The sequence below is a fragment of the Nilaparvata lugens genome, chromosome 5, assembly GCF_014356525.2.
Source record: "Nilaparvata lugens isolate BPH chromosome 5, ASM1435652v1, whole genome shotgun sequence".
NCBI classification, from domain to species: domain Eukaryota; kingdom Metazoa; phylum Arthropoda; class Insecta; order Hemiptera; family Delphacidae; genus Nilaparvata; species Nilaparvata lugens.
This window is the reverse complement of record NC_052508.1, coordinates 52,478,975-52,489,209: the sequence shown is the minus strand read 5'-3', so window position 1 is coordinate 52,489,209 and position 10,235 is coordinate 52,478,975. Positions and strand designations below refer to the sequence as shown.

The 10,235-nt window shown below is 32.9% G+C and overlaps 1 protein-coding gene across 1 annotated transcript; it reads right to left on the bottom strand.

Annotated features, from left to right (window-relative positions):
- Positions 1-530: 530 nt before the first annotated feature.
- Positions 531-9,797, bottom strand: LOC111045281 (transmembrane protein 170A). Its single transcript, XM_039428697.1, has 4 exons — positions 9,473-9,797; positions 9,056-9,260; positions 8,064-8,169; positions 531-5,144 (listed from the first exon to the last, which is right to left on the bottom strand). The coding sequence occupies exons 2-4, from the start codon at positions 9,141-9,143 to the stop codon at positions 4,949-4,951; spliced, it is 390 nt and encodes a 129-aa protein (XP_039284631.1). The 5' UTR covers positions 9,144-9,260; positions 9,473-9,797; the 3' UTR covers positions 531-4,948.
- Between the last annotated feature and the right edge of the window lie 438 nt (positions 9,798-10,235).

Here is a 10,235-nt window from a genome sequence, read left to right as displayed (position 1 = left end):
TACTTTTCTAACACCGTACCCTTAACAAATTGTAGGCTTTGTAAAAATTCAATGAACAAACAACCAAAACATTTTAATCTCAATTATGAGAATACATTATTAAATAATGATTTTTTTGTGAATATAATAGGAATTTGAATTGTCCATGTCATCCATTGTCATTTGGAGTTAGAATTGTCCATTATCGACAAAAGAATTGACAATATATAAGATCAGGATACCTGGTATCCTGTGTATTTCATGAATCAAGACCACGAAGAATTGTTTCGAGAAATTAATTTTGTAGTTCAAATGTTTGATAGACATTGTAGAAAGTCGATTGCATATTGATTTCTTATTGTACTTGTTTCTTTATAATTAATAAAAAATACACTAATATTATTATTATTATAGAAAGTTGAATCTATTATAGAAGGTTGCGGAGAAAGAAACGTGCCTACAATATTCCCTCCTATGAGATCCACTGACTATAAAAAGTGAATCTCACTACACGGTATTGGTTGAAACTGGGAAGTAAGAAAATAATCAAATTTGAAGTATTTCAAATAAAATTTATTCCAAATTTATAATTATTCCACAAGAAATGAGCGAGTTGATAGATTTTTAACAATCTTTAATACGCAAGTTTGGTCTAAATCAGACACACTTTAAAATTAATTTTGTAGTTCAAATGTTTCATAGACAGATCGATTGCATATTGATTCCTTAAATTGTACTTGTTTCTAATTAATAAGAAATGAATAGTATGATAGTTTTAATTCAACAGAGAGCCACACCCAATGTAACAAAGATATACTGTAGTTAAGTGTTACAATAATATTATGTTGCTTTGAGAGTTACATTATTCGAAAAACTATTACAGTGCAGATTGTTTCTCCATTATTATAACTATCGTCACAAATAAACGAATTTTTATCCGTTTGTTTGCACCAAGGTAATTAAAAAAGAGTTATTTTGTAATGATTAATTATTAGGTTTTTCATCTTCTCTAATTACCTTGATCTATTACTCAACTATAGCTGACTCCCCTACTATTTACAATGAATCCAATATAAAACATCAGTCGACTATTTTATACAAAAAGTATTACAATTCAAATCACTTCAATTTATAATTTATTTTCATTCGGTAAGTGCACAATCCCGTTCTATTTTCAACAAATCGATGATTTTTACATTCTATTTTACATCAAATATTGATACAGATTCTATTCATACTAATCAATGATTCGTTATTTTTAGAGGGGAACTGTTTCAACTAGAAAAACTGTCTCAAAAATATCGACAAGTTTATTTTCTATTGTATTTACAACTTTATGGAAGCAAATTTTATTCGAAATCTCAAAAACATACACTATTACCAAAGTACAGTAATATAATACTACCTAACAATTAAATATTTATAAGGCAAGTTCAAGTTTTGATAAGTTTAATAGAAGAGTTTAGTAGAATGGAAAAGTTTAACAGATATGATAATCAAATGAAAACTAAGACCAGCAATTGAGAAAATCTTATATAAGATAGGAGGGAATAATGGAAGGGTCACATACTTATATTTAAAAAGTTTTAAACAATACAACACTAATTAAAACATCAAGGAGTGATTAAACAATTATTAACATTTTTATTTGACCGTTCAACAGTTGCAATAACATTTATGATTTCATCAAGTCATATAAAAATATTACAATGACTAGAGGAAACAAATTTTGCAAAACGGAATTTGAAGGATATTTCAAACTGGAGACTTCAATCTTTAGTATAGAGTAGTGTTACTTATTATAATTTCCACTGATTTAATGGATCGAACATTACAACATTTGAGATAAAACAGGCGTTAGCCTAAAACCGCTGTTTGATAATTTAGTTTGAATCAATTGTCCGAAATAAAAATATATCGACCATATAATATTTACCGGCAGTCTATGTATAGTCCATGAATACTATTTGTACCAGTACGTGAGTGGGTTGGGAGATTAGGTACCTTCTAAAGCTTGTCCCAAATACCCATACCTGTGATCTCACTAAAACAAGTTTGGCCTCAAATGCCAAAGTGGATGATTAAAGTAAACCACAAAATAAACCAAAATTCCGTAAGGAGTGAGATTTTTTCAATGGTTTCCAAATCGAATGTTGATGCATGCAAGATAATATTGTTATTGTTACTTTCTTATAAAAACCATGAGCTTAAATAGATACCACATAATAGGTAATAATAATAATAATATAAATAGAAATGGTTTGTATTAATATTGACAAGGGGTCTAGCCAATAATAAAATGCCAAGTATGTTCAAAAATTACTAGTTTGAATGATATTTGAAAATACAAATCTTTCCTGAAAAATAGTTTGAACATTTAATATTATATACAAGATGGAAATAATATTGAGACTAAAGAGGCATTATGTTACTAGTACGTTAATACTACGATAATGAACAAATTTATTAATTTTCAGTAGTCAATGTTTGCACTACGCAAATCAAACATAGTTTTAAAAGTTTGCCAAGTTAGAACCATTAAATTGAACCAGTCGAATATTACATTCAATGCATTAAATTGTATTTTATTGGTTATGTGGGTTTAAAAAATTGGATTGCTTACCAGAAGCATGGTGTTTTAATGGGTTGAAACTATGCCAATCTTGAAAACATTGTCAAACAATTTATAAAATAATTTACCTATGCAAAACGTAGCAAAAATAGATGTAAATGTACTAGTCACCTACCAAGAACTGCTCAGACTGACTCATCTTTAAAATTATCACAGACGTCGAGAATTTTGAAAAATAATCGAATGTAATGTAGACTTTTTCATCTAATCTCATCTCAAAAAACAAATATCCCATAATTGATAATGGATTGATCTGCCTCAGCTCAGCAGACTAATCTAGCCTGCCCCGAAGTATTTTTGTGTGTGATATTGATATAATTATGCCAATTATGTATTCATATCGTTACACTTACTGTTTGATTACAGGCATTAACACTACAATTAATGACGTATTCTGTACAAAATAATAATCTATACAAAAAATATCGATACTATTTCCAAAAGTATATATACCTTATATGCTGATATAGTAGGATTCACTTAAAACTGTCAGGATTACTTGCTAAATAACACTAACATTTACCATTCAAATAATTCTGACAGTTTGGAGAATCTCACTATAGTATGTACAAGAAAAGTGTAGAAATGAAGTTAAAAATTGAATTTTAGACTATTTTTATTAGCAAGAGCATGAGTACTAAACGTGTTCTCACTCATTATGGGTTTCATGTAATAATAATGTAATATTAACACTATTAGATAGATGAGTATAACAATTTGAAATTACTCAAAAATATAGGAAAAATCGTGAATTATAATAATATCTTCAGGGCAATAATAGGTGCAAGAGCTATAATGAAAAATAGAGGTTATAGATTAAGCTAGTGATAATAGATATGGTGGGAAATAGGGTGATACAAAAGTAGCCTACATATTTTAGCTGCATTATAAGGGTGTTATTGGATACACTTAGTTCCATTAGATGTAAGATACATCCCAGAAAAACATTGATATTTTGATTAATCTTTTCTGTGAGCAGGATATGGAGATAATATTAGCATTAGCTAGTCAACAAAGTTTCACATTGTAATTGATTATAGATGAATGAGAGAAATGAAATAGATTTTCTAAAAAGATTCAGAAATAAATTTAAAGGAGTTTTCAACAGTTGGTTGAGGACCTGTTTCACATGATTTTTTTTTAATTACAAAAAACAGCATTCACGCACAGTAAACATAAGTTAACTACCCTTTTCATGTGCTTAAAATCATTAAAAATAGTTATCAAACAGATTAAAAACGGCAGTGGTTAATTTTTAATTATCGATTCTGTAATTTCAACACTCATGAAAGATTTATGTTTAGCTTGAAAAATGACTTCGCAAAACAATCAAAAGTATATCCTATTTATTAGGTCAATTTTAATGCGGTTAGAAAATATTTTTCGGGTCAAATATTTGGAGTGAAATCACACTTATAATTATGTGGTTTTTAGCGCTTGGTTGAGCACTGTGTCTGAACATTGTAGATCAACACTGCTTTTGAAACAAGACAAATTTTTTACAAGTTTTTATGATGTTTTTAAAATAATAGACTAAATTCTACCATTTTCATGCGATGCAGTTTCCTTGACCAATTGTTCATCACTCAAAATCAATGGGATTTGTGGATTTGCATCTTTATATACATGCAATTATTAACAACCTTACAATGGTTTTACTTTCTAAGGCGTTATAAATAGGTTTATAGTATGAAAACATTAGCAGCATCACAGCTGTGGTCTCGAGGTTTGAATACAAGACGATCACCTAAATAAGTAATTCATATTTCTGATACATTTTTTAGGGCTACTCAATGGTTTTTTGAAACAATATAGTAGTAGTACCCTTCGGTTTTCTTATTATTAGACATGACGAGTCACAGATGTTCTTTTTTTAAAGAAAACCGAAAAGTACTAGTTGATTCATTGAAAAAGTAATACATGAGTTTTTAGGTAGTGAAGTTGAGAACCTGCAGATTGACCCGACTGATGATGAATGTACAGGGATGATGGGGTCTCAATTACATTATATTAGTTTGATGATGATATGGAAAATGGAAATTAAGTTATGATCCTAGAAACTGGTACTAGTCACTCGTAGGGGAACTAATATAGAATACACTGATGTAATAGAGGTCCCATGGAAAGATGGAAGGATATAGTCAATAGATGGAATGGTGGTACCACAGACCGATGAAACAAACGATATAGAGTACACAGATGAAATGATGGTCCTACAGACCGATGGAACAAACGATATGGAGTGGATAGATAAAGTAACGGTCTCATAGACCAATGGAACAAACGATATGGATGAAGTAGCGGTCCCACAGACCGTTGAGCAGTGAGGAGCGTGTGTTATAAGGTGGCAAGTATGCGCGTGAACCCGACGGCAGCGGCTAGCACGGTCTGACCGACCCCCCAGAGCAGCGCGTAGACCGGCGCCATCTGAATCATGGACGCCCGATAGACCGACGCTATGGCGGCGCTGCTAACTACGCCAGAGCTGATCGGCTGGACCACTCCCATCAACAGAATCAGCACTGGGAAGAACCTGCAACACAACACTCACAAATTAATGCTGTTGATGAGTAAATAACCAAAAAAATGAATTAGATAGATTCATTTTAATTTGCACTTTACAACGTTAAGGGCTGCTTTCCGAGCTCGGGATTTAGCTAAGTTCTAGACTTTAAACAGCTGGAGTCAGAAAATTGACTTTCCGAAACGGGGCGTAGTCGTAGTCATTGTCAAAGTCACGTTTGGATTAAATTTCGAAAAACTAGAAAATTGAACACAAAATAAAACAAACAGAAAATAGTGTAAAGTTTCAGCTATTTTGAATTATTTAGAAATGTTTAATTTCGTCAAGGAAGTTTTGAAAGTCAATCTTCTGACTCCAGTTGTTTAACCCTCAACTGGAATGGTGTATTAGGGGTCACACTCAAGATATGAATGGGTCAAAAGTGACCCAAAATTTCAAAAAATTAAAAAATACACCTAGATGTATAATTAAATCTTTATATTCTAACTCAAATAACAACATAGTCTACTTGTTCCAACACCATTTACAATATAAAATTGCTGTTTGAAAAATATGAAACTTGTCAACAATGTTCAATACTATTTTGAAAAAATAAAAAAATACATCATGTAAGAAAGAAAATTTAGTTAGTTGGGTCAAAAATGACCTAGCCATACCAGTTAAGGGTTAAAATCTATAACTTGGCTAAATCCTGAGCTCGGAAACCGACTGTGGGCGACGGTGAGGCAATAAGAGCTCCCTCTTCCACTTAACCCACACTGATTCCACTCAAGTAGCATACTTGTTTGTAATTATTTTATTGGTTTGTTGAAAAAAATTAATTAGTAAATATTTCCTTCTGTTCTTTTGGCAATGCAGCTCGGTGTTAGTGAGCTTCAGCCTCTCGCACAAGAGCCCTCCACACATCACGGTCACATGCCTTTCTTCTCCATGCCATCACTCCCACCCTCCCGATATCATCCTCCACTTCATATCTCCATCGGTTGCGTGGTCTCCTCTGGCGTCTCCTACCCTCCAACCTGGCCTTATAAATTGTTTTTGGACAGCCCAGCGCAGTCTTCTAGACTTCATGTAATGTACTACATGTTCACCTTTTAGATTGTCATTCAATTTATCATTTGACCGTCTCCTCCACACTCCATTGTCATTGATATCCTCATAAATTCTCCTAATAATCTTTCTTTGAAAAACACTCTTAGATAAATACTATGACCTCTAAATGTTACCCAAATATAGAAATCTCTATTCAGCTCGTTTGTTTGTGTTTTGTTTTTGAAAAGTTTTGTTATTTCCAAATTTAACAATTATTTCAATATTTTATATTATACTGATAACTATAGGTCAGTCTTATGTATTTCAAGCGAGAACTGTATCAACAGTAAACAGCATGAGTAAGTAGTATGGAAGTTTAAAGAATCAGAAGGTTACTGTTATTTTTTACTATGTTCACTTCTATATTTTACTATGGAAGAAGACAACGGGGACCACTAAGAGAATGTGCACACAGAGAAAGGTCAGAGTTCCGTGTTCTTGGAAACTGAATAAATGGAAACTGAAGTTAATTAACGAACCAATACGTTTATCATAATATTAAATTTGAAGCTACAGATCAAATTTGAAGCTACTCTTTGTCTGTATTTATTCAATTGAGAAATTTAACTGGATTGATTTTATTAAATCACCGCCATTTTGTCCATAGAAAGAACGTGGGCCGAATAACTCGGGACACCTGACCACACTTTGTGTGCGCACGCCCTGAATTAAAGATCATCATCCCTAGTATTATAATAATGGCGATTCGTATTGATAAATACACATAATAAAGGATTAGTTAGATTTATAGAAATGAATCAGAGCTCTTAAGCTGACCACTAACGAGCGTTCCAACAAGCCGAATAGCACAGTACCGTTCTATTGGAACGTTGTGAATGGTAAAACCACTTGTTATATTGGTGGAGTGGCAACACTCGATAGAATTCTAATCGGGTGAAAATCAATCAATCCATGCCAAACCTTCATCACTTCAACTCCTCGTGAATAGGGAATCCGCATGAACGTGAAATGACTAAGCGATTTTCAATAAGGAATCCTCTTAGTTTTATTTTCTCACTGCGTGTCGGACTATTGACATGGAAAGACAAGGAAGCTGTTGCTGCTCTCTGCTGTTTTGAATTTGTTTTGTAAGTTGTAACATTAAATTTGAATAATTAAACTTTGATAACGTAGTATATCCCTCTATTATTGAAGTGATCACTTTTGAACAACTAAATTACGACATAGCAGTCAGGTATTTATGAATAAAAGCTATTAGCTTCTACTCACATTTGTGGAGCGCTTTCGGACACTAGGCCCTTCATCAACACTCTATTAACACTCAGTGATTATTAACAAGCAGTTCGTAATGGAAACAAACATTGATGAGTATTGAAGTGACATAGAATGGAATGATATCGAATTAGCCCACACATTATATCCACAGCCTGTTGCGACATCGCGCCACAACACGCCGTTTGGAACACTTGTTAGTGACCAGTTTTGCAAGTTCAGATAGCCAGTTAGCTCAGATAGACTGAAGGGTGTAACACCTTGAGGCGGACTACTACATATCAGAGCCACGTGTCCGGTACTACAACAATATTATTCCCACAAGTTTATTTATACTCGCACGGCATGGATGAGTGAGAGTAGTGTCATTAGAACTAATAGGAATTAAATTTTCACTGTGACTGACACGTACACTGGTACTGACATGAAAGAAATCGCTCAACCAGCCTGGCCGGCAAAAACTTCTCTAGAAAAAAACAACAATAAGTTAAATAGAAGATTGAATGTAAATAATGAAGATCGAGATCTGCTCGTAAAAAGGCATATGTATAGAACTTAACAAAAAATAAAGTAATAAAGTTAAAAATAAAACAGAAGACTTACTTTCCGAAGTGGTGCTTTCTTAAAGTTGCAAAGGCAATCATGGCAGCAATTATATGCACAAAAATTGATGAGAAAAATGCCCATAGGAATATTTGGTACCACATCTCTGCAAAAAAAACAAGAATATGATTATGAACAATGTATGGAAAAACATTAATTGGATTTTTTTAGTTGCAGTAAACTATTGTTGTATTTTTTTTTTCTAAGCTTGTGATTAGCTTAAGGCCATTCCACACCTTGCTAGTACCTGTTAGTTAGCACAGTTTTTAAAATCTCTAACCGGCTAATCAAATGGGACCAGTCCACACGCTCGAGCTTTCTCCCTTGGAGGGAGTACTGAGGTGGACTTTCCAGTCCCACTTGCCAAGCGATTTTTTGGACGCCCACCGAAATGCTCTTCCCCCATGATAGTAAGCTCGGTATGGCCGTGATCACATAGATTTTCAATTGAATGTTTATAAGCATTTAAAAAATAAATGTCGGTATTCTTAAGCTACCGGCATTGATTTTATAACTTAGAGGTAAGTTCTAGACTTTAAACAGCTTGAGTCAGAAAAATGGCTTTCCCAAACGGGGCATAGTCGTAGTCATAAGCAAAGTCATGTTTAAATTAAATTTTGAAAAAACTAGAAAATTGAACACAAAAGAAAATAAAAAGAAAATAGTGTTAAGTTTTATCTATTTTGAGTTATTTAGGAATGTTTCATTTCGTCAAGAAAAACGTTTCAAATTATAGAAATGAGAAAATAAATATTTATTTTGTGGCAACTATTTACTGCCACTACGCCCCGTTTTCTGACTCCAAAGACAATGTTTTGACTCCAGCTGTTTAAAGTCCAGAACTTACCTAAATCCCGAGCTCAGAAACCTGCCTAATAAGAATAAATTTCTATATTGGATTTTTAACTTACTAAACCTTACAACTTGACTTTTCATAACTAATTTTCTCAACCATGCATTCATTTGAAATTATTCATTTCGAAAACACTAACCTGGGAATGATGTCAAAGGTGTTTTTGATGCAAAGCCAAGAACTTTGTCAATAGTAGGCAATCTTTCATCTTTATCATCATAGGACATTCTTCAAAAATTATAAATAATAACAATGATAGTTCTGTTTATAAAGAATAGAACGTGATTGCATTAGTCTCCAGAACATGACACCTGGACTGTGCGATTGCGGCCTCGTGATCACATCTGTAAAAAAAAACAAAACATTGTTATGATAATACAGAGCAAATTTCAAAAACTAACCTATATCTCAATGGACAATATTATACTTAGAATTAAATTGAAATAGGAAGGAAGCAACAATTTTTAATTTTATGTACTTAATTCAACCCCAAAGATTCAAATACTTAATTTGTATATTGTGATTCACTCAAGTTATTCATGTTTAAAAAACTCACCTATGAATGCAACAGGCCATTAATGACAGTTCTCAAATGAAACACGCAATTCTATCATTTTATTTACAGCTATCATATTTTGAAATTATTTTAGATTGATTTAAATTATTTTTAAGACTTGTATTGCTTAATTATAATTAATTTTCATTTAGAAACTCTTGACATCACCACTAGATTTACAACCTAATCAGATGATAGCAAACTTCATTTTGATAAGAGTCAATGCTTTCTTGATCAAAAACCCACTTTTTGAGGTTTCGAGGTTATGTACAGGAAAACTAGATTTCATCGTTCGGATAAAGCAGCGTACTTTCGAGGGTACCTCGGGTGAGGCATGGGTGTGCGTTCTCCCTTCAATATGCTCTTTGCCGAGGCATGTGGGTGAGTCAAAGCCCTGTTGGTATTTTGTAAATTCCTTAATTCCTCCTTCTACATCCATAACCAGTTTACTAGATGGATGAAGTAGAAAAACACAAAATGACACCATTTTATGTCATACTATACTGTCCTTGCGTGCATGATAACAATTCATTCACTGAATAGCATAGATTTCTCTTCAGCTAGATCTCAACTATGTTTCTATAGTGAGGTCTACATTGTTATGGATGAAACGCTGCGTTGCTTAGTGGAACAGCAAATATGTAGTTATGGATGTGTAAGAAGAACTATAACCAGAATATTGAAATTGATAGAACAAATAATTAGTTGTGCTCCATTGGGATCAGAGGTAGGGTAATAGCATTTCCAGATGACACGGCCCTGC

Excerpts from the sequence above, each read along its gene's own strand:
- LOC111045281 (XM_039428697.1), bottom strand. The coding sequence starts at position 9,143 with ATGTCCTATGATGATAAAGATGAAAGATTGCCTACTATTGACAAAGTT. Across the intron at positions 8,170-9,055 it reads ACCTTTGACATCATTCCCAG|AGATGTGGTACCAAATATTC; the intron begins GTTAGTGTTTTC and ends TTTTTTTTGCAG. Across the intron at positions 5,145-8,063 it reads AGAAAGCACCACTTCGGAAA|GTTCTTCCCAGTGCTGATTC; the intron begins GTAAGTCTTCTG and ends GTTGTGTTGCAG.